Source organism: Acromyrmex echinatior, chromosome 11, assembly GCF_024713525.1.
Source record: "Acromyrmex echinatior isolate Ae372 chromosome 11, ASM2471352v2, whole genome shotgun sequence".
Classification (NCBI taxonomy): domain Eukaryota; kingdom Metazoa; phylum Arthropoda; class Insecta; order Hymenoptera; family Formicidae; genus Acromyrmex; species Acromyrmex echinatior.
In genome coordinates this window covers 5633187-5658226 of record NC_141862.1, presented here as the reverse complement: position 1 = coordinate 5658226, position 25040 = coordinate 5633187, and the positions used below count along the sequence as shown (strand labels likewise).

The 25040-nt window shown below is 30.9% G+C and overlaps 1 protein-coding gene across 5 annotated transcripts in view; it reads right to left on the bottom strand.

Annotated features, from left to right (window-relative positions):
- Positions 1-25040, bottom strand: part of Dscam2 (Down syndrome cell adhesion molecule 2) — a 154788-nt gene that overhangs the window by 35779 nt on the left and 93969 nt on the right. For all 5 annotated transcript variants that reach the window (XM_087411585.1, XM_087411583.1, XM_087411582.1 and 2 more), the window contains exons 4-5: positions 20980-21126; positions 20761-20878 (exon numbers count right to left, since the gene is read on the bottom strand). In XM_087411585.1, coding sequence (XP_087267711.1) covers positions 20761-20878; positions 20980-21126 — 265 coding nt within the window. The remainder of the gene's footprint in view (positions 1-20760; positions 20879-20979; positions 21127-25040) is intronic.

Below are 25040 nucleotides of genomic sequence, written 5' to 3'. Positions count from 1 at the left end.
GGGAGAATGGAGGAATTGCGAACATGAAATAAATGCGAATGATATACTATTATATACTATTATATACTATAGTATATTAGAGTAGTGCAATAACTTCTCATTGTTCGCATCCAATGATAGTCCAATATACGTTTAGTGCCGTATACTATAACACGTGATCATAGAATCGTTTAAAGAAAATACTATTACATGTTTTTAATGATTTTGATGATAAGGGAGATTGAGAGAATTGCGAATTCTTAAGGGAAAAGTTAAAGTCGATGATTATTTATCTATATAAGTCTTTATTTAATATTAATTAACTTTAAACTACAATAATTAATATTTATATAATATAAAATGGGGCTATGAACCTCAGGTTCATAGCCAATTCATGTTATATGAGTAATTTTTTTATAAACAATCAAAATTTATATACAATATTATATGCGTTTATTGTATGATTAACTTGCGAATATCTTGTACCACTGGTAACATTTTAAATTTTGATTTATCATTGAGAATGACCCGAATAGGTGTCGAAATCTGTTCGAATATTATTGTGTATATAAATTTTAATTGTTTATAAAAAAATTTTATTCACATAACATCCTGAGTGATCATTTTATATTATTTAATCTGTTTGTCATTTTAAATTATTGAACCGTTTTCTTTTCTGAATTTTAACATTTATATACTATTAATATAAATTTATTCACCGTACGAACAATAATTTTATTGAATCGTATAAAAACATAATCAATAGGAATGGAAAATAAAGGCCCATGAGTTGATTAAAGCTGGATCTTTAATGCTTAAAGAATTCAATGTGAATTTGTATTTACTATATGTACAATGCATGTATATATATCATATTTGTAGTTATCTTAACTGTGTAGTTATCTTAACTGCCAAATAACTGTCAAATTAATTTTTTTGGCTTTAAAAATGCAGAGAGTTAAACTACAGAGATAATATCACAATTGAATTTTGAAGCTCAATAGGCATCTGTTAAAGAGATCTTAATAAACTGAAAATTTGTAAACAAATTTATTTACAGATAGAATTAAGTTAAAATAACGTAGTTATAATTTTTACAATTAAAATGTATTAATATGATAAAAAATTTTCATGGCAGATTCTGTACTGTATACAAATTTTTTTGTAGTAAGTACCTATAATACGAATATGTTGCATTGTAGCTAACTTGCCTCCTTGGGGTAAATTGATATATATTACGATGTAAATTGCCTCTATAAACTTTATATTAAATTAATAAAATAAAAACATAATAAAAATGAAAAATAGGTAGTAAACATGTACTTTTCAGTAAAAATTGTACTTTTTAAAATTATTTTGTAATAGTCAAATAACAAAATGTATTATAAAAAAAATAAATATAAATTATTTTATTTCTAGGTTATTTTAAAATAGAAATATTAAATATAAAGCGTTTTTTATGACGGTTAAGTTGTAATTGAATGTTCACACGCAGTAAGTCAACCTTTCCCTAAAAATATCTAACATAGCTCATCCAAATCTTACTCATTTTATTATTACAAATCACTGTTATTAATTGAAAACTGTCAAAATATTGTCATATAATAGCAGACATTTTTTAAAATATTTTTGAGGCTTCCATAGGGGGGGGGGGGGTTTCTATATAAAGATTATGCGTTTCGCGGGTTTCTTTCGTGTCCAGATCCATTCTTGGAATGCCAACGATTTAGACATTTTTCTTTAACTAATAATACATTTAGATTTACTTTTTCAAATCGAAGAACATTAATGTGAAATTATAAAACGTTGAATAATTTATTTGTTTCCTCTTAAATACAGATTTTTCATATTTTTCTATTGTAATACTTGTTTTTTGGTTTAAATAAAATTTAGGGAAAAGTATTTATGTTATAAAACAGATATTTTGCAGCAACTCTTTTCCATTTTTATGCTCCGATAACCACGTACGACGTATTAACGGTTTTTCAAATATTTAGCTTTTCTATTGTTTCTTCCATCGTAAATACATAAACTGAACGCGATACTAATTTGCCTCTTGTGCTAACCCAGTCTCTATTTTTACATCCTAATTAAAATTACTATTATTAATATTGTATATTATCAACCGTTTATCGATTTATTATTAATATTTGAGAACATTACGGATATAAATTTAATCACACACATACACATACACACACGCGCGCTCGCGCGAGCACATACAAAATTTTCTAAAAAAAGTAAATAGAAATTAAATAAATATTAAACGAAATAAGTTTTTGTAACTTACATTATGACGATACTTCTAAAAAATGAAGATTTTAATTAATATAATATAATGTTTTTTTATTGCGTGTTTATATTATATTTGAAAGTTCGTAAAGAATAGTTATTAAAAAAGAAAGAAAATATGTTATGTATTAAATAATATTCACACAAAAAATATTTTACAACAATTTACATTTTTAATCGTTGGGGTAAAACATCCAGATGGCTATTTCCAAGTTAAAATAATTCCATTTATACGTAAATATCTTAATTTAGAAATGAGACATCTCAGATTTAAACAAATATTATATCTTTTTTATGAATATCAGTTCTCACTAAACTATTTGTAATGTATTTTATTAAGATTGTAATGTTCGACAGTAAATGGAAATTTAAATATCCATGTAAAGATGTTGGAAAGTTGGTCGATAGGATCTGGACAGCCGAGTCGTTAGAAGAGACAGAGGAGTTCGGAAGCACGGTACGGCGTGTCGTAAAAGTACTTAAAAGTTGCGCGTGTCCATGGGAATTCAATAAATTCTAGGAGTTCCGGAGAGAGAGGATCTTATCCGTGCGATTTGTCCGGGCGCTTTCGAATCGATCGGCCCGCGTGCAGCGACAGTTATTCGCGCGATATATCGAGTGTCGGGATGTATCGGTGTCGCATAAATCTCGTGACAAATTTACGGCGCGCCACTCGTACATATATGCGCGCATATAAATTCGCATAATACATTCCTCGTGGGCGCGGGACGGGACCGGAGAGCGCGGGTCTTAATAACGTGGTAGTATTTCACGAGTGGAATCGCCGCACTGCGCGATACACGCGTTTCGGTCTCGCGAGACAATCGACCGCCCCTCAGGGCGAGGTAGACGACTTGAAACGTATTACATGAATGTATTTTTCATAGAAGAACTACGGCCTGGCACGGTGCTGGCGCGGCCCTGCCCAACCATGTCGCGATATTGCCAATAAATTTTCATTCCGCCGAGCATTTGCCGGGCTACATCCGCGGTCTCGGAGGAGAAGAAAAGAGCGGACACGGTGAGGAAAGTGTCTTTCATTCCGTACCATCCGGAATGCAGATTGCTTTAACCTCTCTCTCTCTCTCTCTCTCTCTGTCCCGTTTCTCTTGGAAAAGATTTTCTCTCTAAAGTTTTATTGGATACTTTTTATTAAAATTTTCATTACTTTTTATTAAAATTCTGCTCTAGAATTTCGGGATGCATTGGGAAGGTCAATCATGTAACTCCTTTTTCATCCACTGTTTATTCCGACTATCTTTCCGTGTGACTCCATTGTGCACGGACGGCACAAACTGATCCCGTTTATGCGACAAATGCGCAAATATTTTTCCCACAAGCGAAAAATGTAGTATCGCGTATCGGATGTAGCGACTTGCCGTGTGCATCGGGAACGCAGACAGGTAAAAGACCGTTTGTCAAATTCTCCGCTCTGTAAAGTGGCAAAAGATAAAGTACTGCGTTCGATTGTAGCTACGGTGGAGAAGTGGGGAAAACTCGCTCTCGATAGAAAACGCGAGTCGATGAGAGAGAGAATCTCTCTCTCTCTCTCTTCGAGTCGAGGCGACATGGAGAGCTTCCGATTGTGCTACCCTCTCGCGAGGCTTCACGATCGAGTACTCCGACTTTTTCCCGATCAAAATCGCGTGCTCCTTCCTCTCCTCTCCCTCTCTTTCGAGCACTTTGCCACTCGTCTTTGCCCTTTTTTCCTCCTTCATTTCTCGCCGAGCATCATCAGTCCTTTTTCCCCCTCGAATCTCATCCGTTCCGGAGGAGAAAGAAGGAGGATTAAAGGAAAGGATTGACGTTCTCATGCATACCCGCACTCCTTTTCATTCCGTCTTCAGAGGAGACGTGAAATGCCTCAAAGCAGCATCGCGTACGAAACGATAGGCTCGCGCGCGTTTGCGTTCATCCCTCGAGTGTCGATTTCCGGTGCACAAAGGCACTCGTCATTCATCTTTGTGTCATCCGTTACGAGATGTTCGAAAGACGACGATCTCTGGCAAATGGACGGAGTGCTTCTTTCCTTTCTTTCTCTCTGCAGCAATACGACAGCAATAACGAATAAATCCATTCTTAGTGCGCGCGAGTAACGAGAGGCGATCTTTCGCTTCGCTTTTCCGCGAGATTACTCTGTAATGGGAAAAACCGCAGGGAAACGCGCGAGATACCGTATTTCTTTTGCTATGCTCTGGTTACACTCTTTACAACGATGGACATTATTTAAAACGACAGTGATTCTATATAATAGCATAATAATACACGATATATATATCCTGTTTCTACATTTCGGTTAATATATTTTTATATTTTTTATAAAACCAACAGTTAATGGTTCTTATTATTGCGATGATATAAATATCGCGAATGAAGAGCTTTTCTTATAACGTTTTCATAAGTGTAAAAAAGTGAATGTTATGTTATTTTTTTGATATGCTCGATTTCTTTTAACTTTTTATTACTTATATATTCGCGTGGAAAATGTCCAAACAAGCTAAGAGTAATCCGCTGTAAATTCGCTGTATATGTACGAATGCTATTTATATATATTATTAATGCATTATTAGGTTTCATAATTAAAACAATTTTTGCATTTATCTTTATCTAAACGGTGTACAGAATATAATAATTGAAGAACTGACTTTTAAAGTGTATTTAAAATTTATGTTTTGAGTTATAGATAGCGACGTAATGTTCAGTGTTGAGATTCCTATTATAAACTACTCTAAGATATTCAAAAAACATTTCTTCATCATCAATTTGTATGCTCAAAAAACCTAGACATTCGAAGTGCATTATGTCTTTTAACTAGAGACAAACAAAATACAAATAAATATATTGTTTAATATTTTTAGCAATTGTTTAGCAATTTTGTTTGACATTTCACATTCTACTGATTATTATTCTTTGTAAAACGCTAATAGTTTTCTTATAGTTTTCTTTCTCATTTTCTGAAAATTATAAATTTTAATACGAAACGTATTTTGAAAATCTGCTCTTCAGAACATGTTCAAAACATTAAAAAAAAAAACGATGGAAATTATAATATAATGTTGGATGTCAGAAACACTCAACGCGAATAATAACGTTAATAAAAACTATGTATTACAGAGTTAATGTTAAGATCAGTATTTTCTTCCATATTCTGTATTTTTTATATGTTAGTTGCGTTTTACACATTTAATATAAATGCAAGCATTTTATATCTAAGCGTATGCATGTTGAAGATAATATTTCAACTTCTTTACATGACTTGGAAAACAAGCAATTAATCATTCATTATCATAGAGGAAGCACGGTACACGCAATAATAAATTTAACGAAAGTATATTTATCTCTATTTTATAAAAGAAGAGTCAAGTAATGTACACCCAAATTTTGTCTAACTTTAGATATGTTTTAGTGCATATCTCCTATTACTTCATGAGTAAGTGCAATATTCAAATATCCGTGAGAAATTTGAATCGAAAATTTATCGTACGCTTTTTTAAACGTAAATTTTTACAGAACAGAATATGCATTTTTAAATATTTAAACGATTAGATAACCCATATAGTAGAGAAATTATTATTTTATAATCATACGAGTAACATTAATGCCTACGGTCATACAAATAATATTTGCAATTTAATTAAAAATTTCATAATTTTCAATGCCAATTTTTTGCGAATACTTGAATATTGCATCGTCATTTGTTCATAAATTATTAGTGGAGTACTAAAATAGATTTAAAGTTATACAAAATCCGTATATCTATACATTATTTGATCCTTTTCTTATATACATAGATCCCTTAGGCGATCTATAATTCGCATCAGATTTTAGAATTCTATATCGTGTACTCTTAATATATTTTACATATATTATATACGTCTTAATAATATGTCGATATTATATACGTCTACACATTTCAATATTATGTATGTAGTTTAATATACGTTTGCGTATGCGTATTAATATATCATATATCTTGATATTGTTTAGAGGAAAATCGTCTCTTTTAAATAGACGTCTTCTTATTTCTCAGAAATAACTAATTTATATTTCATTAATATTGATAAAAATTATCCGTTTAAATAATTAAAGAAGTAAAAACTCATTTAACTAATTTATATATTTGTGTTGTTTTTATACAGAATTAGCTAAAAAGGAATTCTACAAAAATAAAATTCTTACCATTTTCTTTTACAAAATACATAGTTTAAATTTGACATAATAGTAGCTATATTGTTGATAATATCTCATCTTTTTATATGTTTGTAGTTTCCAAATCAGTTTCCAAATCAATTTATATCTTTTTTTATTTTTTTTTTACAATAGTATAAATATAAAATCGAGATGCAGCGTAAATTAATTAATATGTAGCCAAAGCTGTAGCTTAAAACATCTTATATCTTCATTTTAATAATCTTAATTAAGTTATCTCGGTCCCGGGGCTAGTTGAAGCAGATTCAGCGAAACGTTAAAATATATACATGATATGTGTATTTAATTAATCATTATGATGTATACTGTACCAATTTATTATAAAATACATCATTCTTTAAATACATTGCTAAAAATAATTTAATAGAAAGTTTCTAGTTAGTACGTACCAAGTGTACGATGTGAATCAGACCATTGATTATTGGTACTGTCATTGTTCATTTAATTTTTTTATTCAATTTTATTTAATTTGATAGAAATTATGAAAGTTAGAAAGAGAAACTAAGATGCATTATAAAGTATGTAAGACAAGGAAATATTAAGTATGCCACTTCTCGACATGAAATATGTTTCGCGTTTCATAGATTGGTAGTCCGTGTCTCTCACGCGACATCCATATAGTGCGTACGAGGAAACTCTATTAGCGCTACTTCTATCCTCGTTATTTATTAGACAAAACAAGAGTAAAACAAGAATAGAATGACACAAATAACGCTAATAGCGTCTCTCCGAATGCACCTATAGACTGGCATAGACAGAGAGGACGGAGATTTAGAGAGAGACACCGTCCAACTGCACACACATTATCCCTTCCACCATACTACATACAGCAATGCATGCAATTACACGACGTCACAGTAGAAAGAGATGCAATGCACGTGCGACAAAGATGCCAAATTCAGATTCAGCAACATTTCGATATTAAATATTGTTGACAGCCGTGCGGAAGCAGTTTGCCATGAAAAGGGGTATGGTTGAGCCAAACCACCGACGAGATACTATTAAAGACCGACATCCTTATGGGAATTCGCGTTCTTATGAATATTAAAGTGATTAAGAATATTGAAATGATTAAAAATTGACAATATTGTACAAATTTTATGATTTATTAGTTTACAAGGAGAGAGAACGCGACGTGATGATAATCGATGATAATCGATAATAATACTCGATCGTCTGCATGTCAAATGGTACTGGTAAAGTGATATAATGCGTTTCTCAAGCGTTTGTGAGAGAAAATCGATTAAAAATTACTAAAAATCATTGAATATTGGTTTTCACTAATTTTTTATTCAAATATTATCAACTTTATAGAAAAAGCGAGAGACAAAAATTGTTTATTTTCTTCTCATAAAATTCTAAGAATTTCTTCAGAATTTTTTAAGAATTTTTTAATATCGTACTTTTATACGACAAAAAAAAGTTGATCAAAAATTCTAAAAAAATTCTTAAAGTTCTATGAGAAGAAAATAAATTATTTTTGTCTCTTGCAGTCTTTTTCTGTAAAGTTGATATTTGAGTAAAAAATTATTGAAGACCAATATTTGGCAAACTTTTTAATTGATTTTCTCACAAACGCTTGAGAAGCACATTATATTCATTTACCCAGTATTATTTGACATGCAGATCTATCGCTACAACGAGTTTTGTCGCAATCGATTATTAATTATCACATCGCATCCTCTCCTTGTTAGTAGACATATTTATGCATATAGAATTCAATAATATTTGATTTTTCTTTAAAATTGCGATTTCAGTGTTATCGTCAAAGTTTGATTATCAGAGATGATAACTGCAGAGAAAAAATTGTAATTTTTCTGCAATTATACAAGTATGCATATTTATTTATGGAACATTTATGTAATAAAAAATCATGAATTTAATAATACATGAGCCAAATATTTATGTTAATAATAGCAAATTTATATGTAAACATTACGAAAGCGATAATAATTAGTGATGTGTTTAAATTGCATTTACCTATTAGAACATGTGTCAAATAATCCGACATTGCAGTCAGGTGCAATATTGCACATGCTGTAATCCGATAGAAAGATGAAATGCAACCGTTACATCTCGCGTAGGAAACTAAATCGAAGAATCACATATATTTTAAAACCTAGATTTCAAAGCCTTTTCGAACGGCCGAAAACAAATAGTTTTTCTCCGAGTGTGAGATCGAACAAATAATCGCGAGAGATAAATGACACTTCTCAGTCAGCTATTGTCAAGTCAAGTTGCTGTGTAATCTAATGCGCTCAAAATAAAGACTGACTATTCATGTTCAAACTTATTGTTAGTCGATTGGTACCGATCACAACCGTGATCACATTACTATTACGAATTTCCGTAATATTCGCCAAAAACTAAAAATGTTACTATTATTGATTTTTTAAATTTAGAATTATAAAAATCTGTACTGTGAATATTGATTAAGTTCAGTGGTCACTCCAGCATCCCCTTAAATATATAAAAATGTAGTTGACCGCGAAAATGCATTCTAAAAATGCATTTATATTCTTTGCAGAACAAATCAAATAAAAGGTATTTTATATACAAGTATATATATATACTTATATACTTATTGTCTTGTTTCATGCAAATATTAAGCCGCATGAAACGGATTGTAATGAAAATGACGAACGGGATCATAGTAAAGCAAATATTTGACGTGTCCGGATTATAACTAAGAACAGTAGGTTCACTCAGCCAAAAATGGTGCTAATGGTCATCCCTTACGCATGACCGCTCTGCACTATTGAGAACATGGTGCTTCAATTAATTTCTTCTATTGAAATACAATCTAGGAAAGCTAAGCAAATTCGCTCTTATAGCTGCTCACGCACAATTGATAACGTGGCGGTCGTTTAACAGTCAGATCAAAGGTGCCGATATAGAATAAGCCTACTGTTCTTATTTATACTGTGCCCGAGTCTTATACACTTCATATTATATACCGTATCTATTATTTATATATTTTTAAAACATTATGTTAAATTATAAATGGATTTACAAGAATATAAATGCTATCCGGACAAGTATTTCCATGTTCTACTATGATCTCGTTTGTCATTTTTGCAGCCCGTTTCATGCGACTTAAGATTTATATGAAACAAGAGTATAAGTAGTTAAACTTTAGCTGCATATACTTTCAAATATCTTAAATTGTAACTGTTCGCACTTTTGGATGCATTAAACGTTTATTGCATGTAATTGTTGGGTAATTGCGCTGATAATTGCTGCGTTCAACAGAGATAACCGCTCATTGAACAAAAAAGGGGTAAACTATCTATGATTAATATGTTTATTTATTATAAGTCATAATGTAGAATAACTTGTCTATTATAGATAATCTTTAATATCATATTCCTTATTTATTTATTACTATTTATTTCTCTATTATCGTGTTTGGTAAGGTTATCTAGCGCTCAATGAACAGTGGAGCGACTTAAAATTATGCTTCACTGAGCGCTACATAAAGGCTATTACATGTACAAAAATTTAAACGTAATCATAAGGCCGTGAGCAAATTGGCCAATCACAGTCAAACGTTTTAAAACGCAAAATCGTAATTTTGATTGTGATTGGCCAATTTGCTTACGGCCTTACGATTACGACTAAAATTGTGGTATGTGTGATAGCCTTAACCTTACGACGAAACACGGCATTAAAGAAATAATAAACAGTAATAAATAAGTAAGAAATATGATATTAAAGATTATCTATAATAGAAAAGTTATTCTACATTACGAGTTATAATAAATAAACATATTAATCATAGATTTATCTTTTTTTTGTTCAGTGAGCGCTCAGTGAGAGGTTTTCTCTGCCAATCTGAACGCAGCCAATATTTCCATTTTTTACAAATAATTTTTGAATAAATTTTTGTAGTATTCGAAGTTTTTTTCGTAATAATATACTCAGTTGTATTGATCTCATACTTATTTTCGAATAGTTAATTTTTGAATAAATACAAAATCTTTTTTTTATGTACGTGGCTTTTTTTTACTTTTGTAAGGTACCTATATACGCATATTTTGATATTATGTAGGTATGTATTTTTATCTCGATTTTTAAATTTTATGTGTTGCATTCCCGATTCTGTAAACGGTTGCCGTATTAAATTCACTTTAGACGATTTATAATTCGCATCACATTTCAGAATAGAGCCCTATTTATCATTTTACGCGCCACACATGTAACACGATAAACATTTGAGGAAATCAGAATATACACGTATGTAAAATACGTATAAAAGTATAAATACACGCACATTAAAATACGCTGCATATGGAATTACAAATGGAATTCTATTCTGAAATGTATATCCAACGTGAATCATAATATGTATCGTTAAAAGTGGATTTGAATTTTAATATAAATTATAAATCATTTTACAAATGTATAAATCTGTATCATGTATTTTACATGTCCTATTTATTATTAAGATTATTATATAAAGGTATATAATATAATATATATTATTCAATCGTTATATTACATATTCACACAATATAAGTAAATAAAGACTAAAAATCCTTCTAAAGTATATTCAATAAATTGTACATAAAATCACAGATACATATTTATCATCCAGATAGAATTTTGATAGAAATTATAGATTATTTTTACAAATGCATATTTATATGTATGTACATTATGTATTGTATATCTATGCGTTTTATTATTAAGATGTACAATAAGCGAATTAAGCTTAAAATCCTATAGATACAAAATTACATTACATTAACGTATATTTATGTTTAATGAATATTAAACATTAGTGAATATTTCTATCCTGACTTCTGATGCAAATTGTATATTGTATTACAAATGCGTTTGCACACATGTATTTTTTATGTCCTATATCTATTATTATTAAGATTATGGCATATACGTGGAAACATGTATGTGCAGCATCTTTACTAAATCTAGTTAATTTATTATTGAAAAACAATAATCAATTAGTTATTTAGAGTACTTAAATTACTCCAAGTGCTTTTAATACTTAACCCTTTCTACACGATAGGTCATTTATGTGTCCATTCGCATTTCTTATTTTTTAAATAATAGTGTTGGTTAAATAATAATCACTATTCTTTCCTTTTTTTTTAATACGCAATATATGTTAATATTTTTTTAAACTTCGAATCTCGTTGATATTGCACATCTGTTTTTGAAAATTGTAAAATAATCTGTGTAATTGTAATTAATAAAATGTAAAACAATAAATTAAACATAAAAAAAATGCTAAAAAAAAAGAGAAAGAGTAAGAACTGTATTTTAAAAATTAAAATAGATTTTTTTTGTTAAAATGTAATATTGGAATCAACTGCCTTTATCGTAATAGTGGTTATTCATATAATTTTTACAATCAAGAAAAAATAATACGTATAAATGTATTTCAAGCATGATGAATATATAATATAAATATGAGAGATAAAAATAATATTTTTTGTTTCATATTTACATCACATATTTGCATCACATATTGTAATATGATGCAAAAATTCAACATAAACTCATTCATATTCAATACAAATGAATGTTATAAATATGTCCCTATTTTTCAATAAATAAATTTGTACGTGTTCTTATATAAATTCTACTAATTTTATTCGTATTTTTATTTCATTTTCTAATTTTAATAAATATGACCGTGATTTGGTCATTTATAAGAGGCCATTATAACGTATCCTTTATGCATTGTATGATTCGATCAGGGACCGGACCGAAACCGAAACCGATAACCGTTATTTTTGTCGGACCGAAATCGATAATCAGACCGAAATATTGTGTAAGCTAATGACCTGAAACGGTACTCCGACCAAAAATGTTTCTCGGTTCGATTTTAGTCCAATTTGGGTTTTTTAACTTCTTCGATATGAGTCGATTGTGTCACACAGCGACTACTCAGGAGTCTTAAAGCAATATTACAGGATGTTCACGGAGTGTTACTTTCTTATTTTCTTGCTTGATTATGATAATTTACGTAAAAATAATATGTTATTCTATAGAAAATTATCAACAAGCTGTAAACAGTTGAAGGACCAATTCACGCTGCGAATTGTTGACGTTGATGTAAAAGACAAAAGTGCAGCAAAGAAAGGAAAGAAATGATTACACATCTCCCATTCTAGATTTCTTTTAAGGGGATCTTTACGTTTAAAGAATAAAAAAAACAATTTTTTTTGCTTTTTTGAAAGCTTATAATCTTAAAAATATCCCACGTTTTTTGAGAGAAACGAAAAGATTTATGCAAGATATACGAAATAAAATGACGTGGTATTTGGGGCCGCTTGATTGATTCAAATAGCGCACACCAACCAATTGCTATAACCGGCACTGACCATTACTTATATTCAATCTTTCGAGACCATTCTAAAACGTTTCTATTCAATGGATAGAAATTGGATGGAAATGGAGCAGAGTTTTATTCCCTTCTGAGCGTCACTTTCGTTTCTAACGGAAAACGGGGAAATACTTGTACTAAAATTCAAAACTTTAAACACGTTTTTCCCGAAATGTTTTTGAATATAATCATGATTCCAAAAACTAGTCCGACTTCTACTTTTACGATTATACTCAGAGAACATATCATTATCGTCTGAACTAGAATTAATAGTCTATGTTAATTTTTTCTATTTTTTTGGAAGATCAAATAAGAGGAAAAAATGAGTTAAATTCGAATCATTTTTTCAAACTGACGACATTTTGAAAATATGCATGTGATTGATTATCCTAATTCAGGCGAGAATTACAAGTCCACTCATTAAGAAAAAGCTTCATTTTTTGCTTTCAGATCAACAATATCACTTTTATATCTTTATTACCGTTTGACTTTGCAAGTCTAATTTCAGTGCCATCTTATTATTATTTCATAAAAAATAAATATTAAAAAAAATTTTTTTTTATACGTATGCACTTTCTAGATTTGTATTATTTTTGAAGTATACTTAAATTTTTATTCATTAACAAAATTCACAAAAAATATCTTTAAAATCAACTCTCAAACATAAATGCCTCTTTAAAATATGTTTCTTTCAATAAACGTGAATTTTTATATACAATTTATGCTTATTATATTATCTTTTTCTACAATAGATAATCATAACCGTAACAAAAAAAAAACTGAAATTTAAACAGTTACGATCATCGTTGTAAAAGAGCTGAAACTGCTTGGATTTCGGATTTTTCCGATCCGGAATCGAAAAAGACCGAAAAAAATCGAAAAATACCGAAATCGTTATCCAGTAAAAGGACCGGAATCGGATTCGAAAATTGGATACAGTCTTTGACCGTGACCATAACCGGATTTCATTTCGGTCCGAACCCTGGATTCAATACAACGTAAGTTGCAGTAAAATTGATGTCTAAAAACTTCATAAATATTTTCTAAAGATGTTTAAAGATTCTAAAATATAATATGTAAGAATCATTTAAAAATTATTATATACTTATGAAAGTGATGACAATTCATCTAAATACAAACAATTCATTGAGTGTAATAAGGGACCGGAAAATCATTGTACCCAGCAAATACGAAGTTACATATAACGTATCTGTTAATTGTAATTTTCCACTCAATAACATGTAAATGGAAAATTACTCAGGAAAATAAATCAGGATAGTAACTAGTTAACAAGTTAAAAATTAAATAAAAAGTTCATAACTTTTAACTTTTTAAATAAATTAATTTTTACTTAAAATTTAGTTACTTTTAAACTTTTTTCTTTTTAAGTTAAAATCCTTTTTATCTCTCTAAATGCCAACATTATCTTCTATAAAATCTTGAACATTTCAGAATTAATTTAGAAAAAACTCAATGATTATGTGATGGGTGCGATGCTTGTAAATGAAAATGAGTTGAGTTTGCATTTAGGGACCGCTTATAGTTTATAATCGCTAGTGTTTTATAGAGTGATTATAAGACTTGTAGTTCTATTATCATTTCTAACTGGGTTAGCATTCCGGCATTCTTGAGATTTCATTTTCCAAGATCACATCATTTTTTGTGTATATGGATAAAATGAAGTTGCAAATATCAACACTTTTTATTGCCATCTTGTAGTCTTATAATTATTCTATAAAACGCTAATAATTATTTGATTAAAATCGTTTACTTTGTTATTGAAAATTGCAATTGAAGAAAAGGATGCCCACTTAACCTCGGTCTTCCCTATATAATTGTTTTTTTTTAAATAACCTAAATTTAAGAAAAATTAGCATACTCCGATTTAATAAAAATAACATTTAAAAAAAATTAATTTTTTTATTTAACCAGAGTGAATTAAATTTTAATGTATCTTCTATCTAGTTTTTTGTTCTTTTAGCTTTTAATTAATCTAAATTAATTTTAAGCCATTAAGTTTAATTTAAATTTTAAAAAATATTAACTTATTTATCCTTGCAACTAATATATTACATATTTTTCTATGTATTTCTCTTAAAGTGCGCCATAAGCACTATTTGAACTATTTTCTATATATTCTGCAATGTAGAACGAAATATTGCCATCATATTTGGCTGCTTATCCAGACTCTGTCGGTTCAGACTTTAGGGTTGAATGAAGTGCAATGATCGTGATCGAAATCGCCACCAAAGCGACAGAAAGCTTTGGGATCGATGTTTCGTGATCGAAAAGTGAATGAAATGAACGAGCGAGTATCGGAAGTGACGAATGAAATGTCGTGAATATCTCGGCAAGGATAAACTGGCTGCCGCGCCGCGAAACAGGAGTAAATACTGTTGAGTGTATATTGTACGCAATCTCAATTCACTGCGCGTAAACTGGGATGACTGCGTAATTAGTCTTCCGAGAGTCGGGACACGATACATGCGTCGGAAGCGTCCAACGATCCGATCTGTCGCGCTAATTAGCGATCGTAATTAGTCATAACTTTCCGATCGATTCGCGTGCGTGAACGTACGAGGAAGGTAATATTCTTTGATGGAGTGAAGCAGTAATATCGATGTCGAGGTCAAGAATCGTTTAAAAACGAGTTGAGGACATGGCGGAACGGCAATCGATAAGCGCGTTTCTTTTATTGTTATTCATATGAATAATGGCCCATAATCTTCTTCGAGCCATTAAGAAAAGGGATTTTAAGAAATAAGTGAAATATTTGATCGCACGCAAGAAGGAAAAATTAATTAAAATTATAAATTTATTTTATTTATGAATGGTAAAAATTTTTCATATAAATTTGGGTAATTGTTGAATTTAACTTCTTTATTTCGATAAAATTGTTGATAAAATTAGGCTCATTTGACGCGTTTTTGCACAAAATGGACAAATCTGGCAAAAAAATGTCGCTTTGTCCCGTGGACCGAGATATTAATCGTTAAAGTTGATGACTATTCAGATTAGGAAACCTGTCACATCAATGGCATAGAGGAAATATGAGAACATGTAAACGAGGTTAGAATAAGTATTTTCTGTATAAAGAAAAATTATACAAATTCTCTGCTTTAAAAACAAATTCTCTGCTTTCAAACACAAATTTTATACTATAAAAATAAAAATTATATGGAAAATAATTTGTATTTATAAAGCAAAAAATTTGTATTTTTAAATAAGAGAATTTGTGTTTTTAAAACAGAGAATTTGTGTTTTTAAAACAGAGAATTTGTGTTCATAGAACAAAAAATTTATAACCTTTCATCAATATGACACATTTCCTAACCTAATATCTGTCAACTTTAACAATTAATATTAAATACGTTTTTGAAAGTATCTAAATGCTTAAGTACTTCAGCGAAAATTGCATACCGTATCTAGTACTATCTAAATAATATGGATTTAAATTTAGGTATATGTACCTGTGTACTTAGATATATTCCAACACTGATTGGGTATATACATTCGAAAAATGTCTGGTTAATTAGAATTCTGGTTGAAAATGACAATCAAAATGACAATGACAAATCAAAATTTGTTCGTTTTAAATCTATTATAACTCTGTTGAGATAACCAGAATGAGTGATTGTGTGATATAAATCAGAATCTTCTGATTCGTTTATTTTTCAACCAATAATTTTTCTCAATATATATCTCTATAAATATATGTTTCCGTTATTTTAATAAAAAAAATATTAGAGAAATAAAAAGTAAAATAATCAAATATTATTTTTACAAAATTATATTTATTAATATATTGACATATTTACTCGCATGTAAGAACATATAATTATTTTCCAAACAATTAATTTATTTACGTCTCATTTCCACGATATTTAGCAGGTTAATTAGAATCTACAGTTAATTAGAATCTGGAATGATAAAAGGACCAGAAAAAAAGTTAAATCGTGTGTACACTTTTAGTATTGCCTAAGTTAGATTAGTCATGGTTTAATTTTACAAAAAGTTTCTTTCTTTGGCTATAAAACAAAACATTATAAAGAAAGTATAAAAAGAATATAGGGTTATAAAGCAGATATAAATACAAAGCTATAATAAAATGAACTATAAAAATTAATAATCATCTTTTAATAGTTACAGAAAGCAATTATTTATTTATAAAATATTAGATCAAAATCATGATGTATTTTACAATATATATTATATATATTACTATATATATTACTAATAATAACAAAATGAACAAACAGAGCAATAAATTGATGTAATCGGGTCAAGCAGACATGCACGATTTATTAGTGCTAGCTGTTAAATTTATCACAAAGGGTTCAAAGATACAGTTTTTTTCAAAATTTCGGAAATGCGCCAAGACAGGAAGTCGGCCATTTTTAAAGATATTGAAATGAGACCAACGGCATTCGAAAGAGAATATCTTCAGTAGAAGTAAAATATCTTTTAAAATAATCGATTTCTCTCTTGGTGCATTTCAGAAATTTTGAAATCGCTGTATCTCCAAATCTTTTGAAGTACCAACAAAAGTAAAAGAGATACAAACGATTTTCTTTTGAATGCCGTTGGTCCCATTTTGATATCTTTAAAATTGGCTAAGTTCGTTATATAAGAATTACGCAAAAATTATAAAGCGCTGTATCTCCGAACACTGAGGTACAAACGAAAGTAAGAGAGGTACAAACGAGTACAAACGATACTCTTTCGAATGGCATAAATGAAATTAAAAAATTTTAAAGTTGCGTGCTGGCCATTTTTTATTTTTCACTTTTTGTTTAACTGTGTGAGGTACAAATGAAATAATGATCGGTACAAACGCGCTACGATGTTAATTTTTATTTTTGATAAGTTGGGCACTATGTTCACATCGGTATCAATACCGCTTCTGAAACGTAGCCGTATTGCAACTTCTATAGAAGCTCTCTTTTTCTCGAGAGAGAGAGAGAAAGAGAGAGAGAGAGAGAGAGAGAGAGAGAGAGAGAGAGAGAGAGAGGGGGGGGGGGGGGAGGTAGGGGGAGTGTTGAATTCTGTTGATTAAATAAAATTTTAGGAAATGGATTGCTAGTTTTATAAAGCTGAAGTAATTGTCTCTAAAAGCTGATTTGAAAAGCGTTTTGTTATGAATACAATGCGCAAATTGCGCGATTCAATTTTTAATTTGTTTGTGATGGTTCAACTGTGCATATCTTATACTTGCATTCAATTGATATCATGGCCGATTGCAAAGTTATAATGGTGGCATTCAGTTTTGACGAATGTTGGGGTCGCGTATTTTGCAGAATACGATAAAATACACAATTCGTCTAGTGGTGATAATTCTCGCAACCAGTGATTTCCCAGTATGTATTTAATACATTGTGTTTATAGAACATCTATGTGAAAAATATTTCAATCGAAAGATTATTTATTTGCAATAATATATAATAACATAATTTTAATGTAATAATTATGTTAATAATAATAATTATTAACATAATTTTTATGATAAGATGTGCAACATTATTTATTCCGCCAAGCGTAATTTTAGTCGGTTTTTTTATTTCTCGCGTCTCTCGCGAATTGAGTTAATTTAACAATATTAAAACTTTAGATACAAGACTGTTTATATTATAAATGAAATTAAAATATGATCAAAGTTTCACACAAATATTACATTATTATATATTTATTAAGTAAATTTATTTCATACTTTCGGACTTTCAACACAATCTGAAACACTAATAGGGTAGAGCGAAGCTATTAATACTGACGGAGGGGCGCAAGTTTCAACTTTAAAATATTACGAATATCACGATAGCAAACAATATCTTTTTGCAGTGACATGCTTATAATTACATTATGCAATTATGATTGCTTTTTGAGAGCATAGTCGAATCTGAAACTCCCAATTCTTCGGGGCGGACATTTTCTCTCTCTCTCTCTTTCTCTCTCTCTCTCTTCATTGAATTATTTTATAAAGAACAATAACATATTTAATTTATAATAACAGTCAATAAATTGTACAAAAATAAGATGTGATTGCCATGTAGTCAATGAATGTATTAATTATACATATAAAGCTCAAATCAGACTACACATTGAAGATTGAGAATTACGAATTTAAGATTAGAATTTAATCAATCAGATAATTTCAATTTTAATCTGTTTCGTCCTGATTGATTAAATTCTAACTTCCAATTCGCAATTCTTAGTCTTCAATCCGTAATCTGATATAATCTTTATATATATAATTAACTAATTGCCGTGATTAAGTCACCGGTGACTGACACTTTCCATTTATGTTGAATTTGCGTGATTCTCGTGGATCAACGAGATTTTTGGAATAGTTTCGAAGACATTAAAAACTGGTTCTGTTTAGATATGCTCTTAAATGTATGTAACTTCGCAGATAGCCAAACTTTTAAAAAATAATTTTAATTTAAATGATAAAAATGAGGAAGATAAAATTAATTCTTCGATGTACATTTTCCCGACGATCAATTATAATAGAAAGGATTGCTTCGATTTCTACCCAGTTGGCACCAATTAAATTATAACATAACGTCTCTGTTATAATTTCGCATTTAACAACGTAACTGTTATGTAGCCTGCGATCTGTTATTCATTGCGAATATTGAAAATCTATAATATACGTAAAGCGAACTATAGATTTCTACAATTAGTACACGTAGCAAATAACAGAACCTCAAGAAATACACAAAAGTCAACAAAAAATCAAAATCTATTTAACATCAATAAACAGTCAAATTTTATAATAAAAAATCATTATTTTAACTTTCATGATATCAAAATAAAGTCATTTTGACCTTCTCTTGACTTGTGTTTTTTGAGACGCAGTCCTGGAGCTATATTAATTTATATTGTCAAGTGCGAAATTATAACATACCTTTATGTTATTTTTAGTTGGCGCCCACTAGGTATCGGAATGTTTTCGAGAGTAAAGCGGGATAATTTGGATAAGTTAACAGAAATTTTCTGAAATTGTATAAAAGATTGAGATTGCATAGTGTATTCAATGAAATACAAAACATTTATTATTGGTGCAATAATTTATGTTTTGTATATATTATAATTGAATACATTACGTGGTCTCAGTCTTTTATACAATTTGAGAAAATTTCTGTTAACTTATTAAAACAAATTACCCCGTTTTGTCCTACATTTAATTTTACGTGCGTGCGATGTTGCAAGAACGAAATATCGTGACGCGTGATCTCGAATCATCTCGAATCGCGAGGAGGACCAAAGCCGCCGTGATGGATTGGCCGTCGGTGCACAGACGATCAGCTGATCGTGTGGCACATGCTCGCGGCGTTTAACTGACCTAGTCCTACGCGCGCGCGAGTTGCCGCTTACGGCGCTTACGCGCGTAGTACTATGCTGAAACGGTGAATGAGCGGGTATGTTTTTCCGAGGCGTTGCGACTCAACGAGAAATATCGACAGACGTCGGATGAGGACGTATCCCTTTTTGCGATTCTCTCGCACATCTGAGCATCTCATCGCAATGGGCGATCTTACCGTACACGCACGAGTATTTTCTTAAACGATATGCAATATAGAGAAATATAACAAAAGATAGAGAATGTTAATTTTTTGCCGTGCGTTCGATGCGTCTCAATTTGAAAAGAAACTGTCTGGAAGTCGGATATAAAGAACTTCTCTTAACGTCTCCTCGATATCTTCTTTTCGTTGAAAAGGATCTTGATTGTTACATATGATGAAGAAGGATAAAAGAGATGAAAAGAACTTTTCCTTAACGATATCCTTTCGATATCTTCTTTCATTAAAAAAAATTTTTTTTTATAAAGTAAAGAAAAATTTAAACGATAAAAAATTGAGAATGAAGATCAAAGCGGTGCTTTCTCTCTTGAGATCGTCGAGTGTTAAAAGACTTTCGCAAACACTTACCGATATTCGGGCGAAGGGCAGGCTTGCGCCACGCAGACCAACGACGTCGATTCGTCCTGGGCGACGTGTACGACACCGGAGTTTTCGAGTATCACGGGAGGCATTACGCCTCTGTGATCTGTGAAGCAGAATGCAGAAAACTTGGCGCGTCACAAACAACGTTTCCAGTGATGTGCACGATAGTTTCCTTGGAAACTTATCGGTATTACCTAGACTCACCTGCTATCCTAATGTTGGCCATAGAACTAACGACCACTTGTCTCGTGAGACGGTGCATTGTGCGGCATCTGTAGCCATTCAGCTGGTCGCTGAACTCGAGGCTATGCACCAGAAGCTCTCCCGTGGGAAGCAGGTGGAACTTGCCATCTACAAAACGTAGCGATCGAAAGCGTCGTGAAATGTCAAACGTATCGAAAGATGTCATATGGTATATAAGATGTCCCAGAAAACCTGATACTAAAGTATCTTTGCCATCGACTTTTTTATAGGCTTATACATTTCAATCTTGAAATTCTGACAAGATGATACAGCGTACTAGCCATTTTTGCTAGTGGTGCTTTTCTAAAAGTAGATTTCGTAAAAATTTATCTATCAAAAAAAATTATCGTAGATTTGGAACAGCTTGTGTATATCGTTGATTTGCAACAATGATTAATTAAAAAAATAAAATTTTAAAATGTCTAGATAACATGTCCACACAGCACGTTTTTAAAGATGTTCTTAAGACATCTTTAATTCCGATTTTTATATGTTGTCTGGGCATGACTAAAATTTGAACTGTTTTAAGATATTCTTTTTTTCTTTATTTTGTTTCTTTATCTGCAAGTAATTAAAAAAATGACAATTTATGCAGCAAATGAGCCATATGATAATTTGATTATGGATGAGTATTGTTCCTTTTCTGTTCTTTTTCATTTTACATTATGTATCAAGGTATTTGCTTTCTGCAATCGATCGCAAAATTCGTAAGCCCGAAACAACACTTCGATAGAGTTTCGCTTGCCTTGCATGAATAATACACGACTTCCTAATCCTGTCGTATTATTCATATTGAATGCGCGGTGGCAATAATTGGGATCAACGTTTCCCGATAAACCGGTCGGTTATCTTTAACGACTATGATAACGCCACGCCCTGCCGGATTATTTTCGGGCACGGCCACACTCGACTGCACGATAATTACGCTAATTCCACGGACTCCACCCTTGTCCGATCTACGTGACACAGGGTCGCCTTCTCTCCACGCTTTTCTCTCTTGCTCGAACTAAGCTCGGGGTTTCCTTAGATAAGCTCGACCACAACGCTTAACGATCACAATTATCCTAAACAGTTGCGAAGCCTGTTCTAGAAACTTGAGCCTTTTCGGGATCTACGAATTACGCTTTACTTGTACGATCGTTACTTATATATATCGTGCACGAACACAGAGATTACCGAGTAATATATTCGATAAAGATTAAAATTATTCTATCTTTCGATATGCAAAATAGTTAGATTTACATTTATTCTCTAAATTTCTTGGAGTGAAACTCTAAAAGAATAGGGTAACTTCGGCAAATACGCCGCGCTAGGATTACGCCACAGAAATAAGAAAAAAATAGAAGGAGTGGGAGTAATTTTCCCGTAGCTACTTTGTTACATGCCTTTATGTTATATTAATATTGTATTATGATTTCAGTTTTTTATTATTAATATTAATGAAATTATTGTGAGTTCAATCGATTTATCATTGTAATAAGCCATCATAAATTAAAGTCTATATAAAATGATTACTGTAGGACGTACAAAAAAAAAGACTTAGTGATTATTTCGTGATACATGAGTGCAGAGGAATAGTAAAGCATGTTGTATAATATAATAAAATATAAGTACTTTGCTCTTGTATTCTTTGTTTAGTTTGTTGTCTTGTATATCTCACCTGTTTGGGATATATGGCATTTTTAGCGGGCGGGATTTATCTCAAAGCATAAATCCAAACTGCGCAGATTGAATTCAGTGCATTAAATGCAATAAAAGCATTTCATGAAATATGTATCTCATGTCATAACACTTATAATACATGTAGGAAGATTGTAATTATTATTTATTACTTCATATATATATTTATCACTCTTATTCCTTAATAAAACTTTGTAAACGCATTTTATAAATTATTGTGTCATTTTACGTCTTATTTATATGCATTACTTGTAAATTTTTCATGAGCCGCACATACCCCTCCTCTCCCTGCGAGTAGCCATGTATCCTACCCCTTTGGGATATACGGCAAAAATGCAAGAGTTTGAAAAAGTTCATTTTTTAATACGAAATATAAATATTTCAGATTTCTAATATTTTTTTCATAATAGTAGACAGTACAAAGTTTTTACTGATATAATTCGTTTACTTTAAACATAGTAAATAATACGTATATAAATTAAGTTTTTGATAGGTGCGGCGTATATACCGGAGTCACATTCTTATTTCTTAATAAAACTTTATAAATATATTTTATAAGTTATTGTCATTTTACGTCTTATCTATAAGCATTATTTGTAAATTTTTCATGAGCCGTACATACTCCCCTCCCCCCTCCCCCTCCCTCTATGAGAACCCGTATAGGATATACGGCAAAAATAAAAAGTAATTCAATGCTCGATTAAAATAAATTAAAATAATCAGTTAAAGGGCTCAGAGCACAAATAGAATTAACGCGACAAAAATATAAGCGGTTTTATACTAGACACTTCTGCAATAATGACAATATTTTTGCATTTATGTACGAAAATGTTTTGCACACGATGTATCTGCACTTTTATGATCGTGTATAACAACTATGCATACACTTACGCGGCTGAGTGAGCTCGTTCGTGAGACATTATAACAGCTAAGAGCGGTAGCTGCGATAAGGCAGCCTTCTGAATAGATTGTCCGCTAAGTCAGGTGGACCGAATAGTCTATGTAGTTTAGATATTACATTCGACGGACCGGAGCCTATATAGCCGAGTGCGCGCGGTTCCATTCACGATAGATGCGACACGCATATGTATTATATATATATATATATATATATATATATATGTATATATATATGTATATATATGTATATGTGAAGCATATACGAGCTGGACGCCACGTACATGCAGCGAATTACGTTCTACCTGATACCGACACAATCGCGATCGCAAATATGACGTAAAAACATCTTTCCATGCAATATGCAGTTATTATACTGCATGGAAAAGATGATTTTTGCAAAAATACCTAAAAATTTAGCTAGATATAAATTTGAAATAATTTTGTTCGATTAAAATAATTATTACATACAGCACGCTGATTACTAAAACGTCAAAAGCAATGCTTTTTGCAGGATTACTCATTATGCTTGAGCGGCATAATTATTTTGATAGTCCATTATTTTCTATATTTAATTTTATATCTGATTCTAAATCTACATCTAATTTTTTCTAGATACATATTTAATTTTAGATATTTAATTTTTTCAGAAGCTTTAAGAACTGCTCTTTCCATGCATGGGAAGAACGAATAATAATTTAATGATAAATTTAGCTAGAATATTTAAAAATTTAGCTAGAATATCTAAAAATTTAGCTAGATACAGATCTGAAATTTTGTTGAACTGCCAAAATAATTTTCTATGAGTATTTTGTGATAATCCAATATAATTATTTTCAGATCTAGCTAAATTTTTAGATACTGTAGGCAAAACCGTTTTTTTTATGTGAATAAATATTATAATGTTGAAATCTTTCACGATTATCGATTTCGAAGTAAAAGTAAAGTATCTGCAGGTAATGCAATACCGAATGCTTTTATAAGCAAAAAAGAATTTATGCATACATTCGCCCATGATGTAGATATAAGATGGTAGGGACAACATGGTTTTTTGGTGTAACTAGTATTCTTAGCGACTGCTAATTACAACCGCGTAATCAAATCGCGGCACGCAAAATGTTTAATTATGTATAACTCTTCCATCTTGCACCCTTGCACGCAATTTTCTGGGGCGGACTCGCGTTTACAGCAAATCTGATTAATCTCCGTGAGCTACTAATGAACCCGACAATCCCGACTCGCACATCCCGCACCGCGAGCTGCGGAAGGAGACGCCGCATTATTGTGGATATTAAATTTCAGCACGGGCGTCCGCGGTGGATATTAAATTTTAGTTCTTGTAGGCGACGGCCGTAGTGAGCCCCCATATAGAGACTACGCTGAAATCGCCTCGTATTGTCACTATATCCATGTTATTCTTTTTTTTCCTTCTATTGCCATCGCAC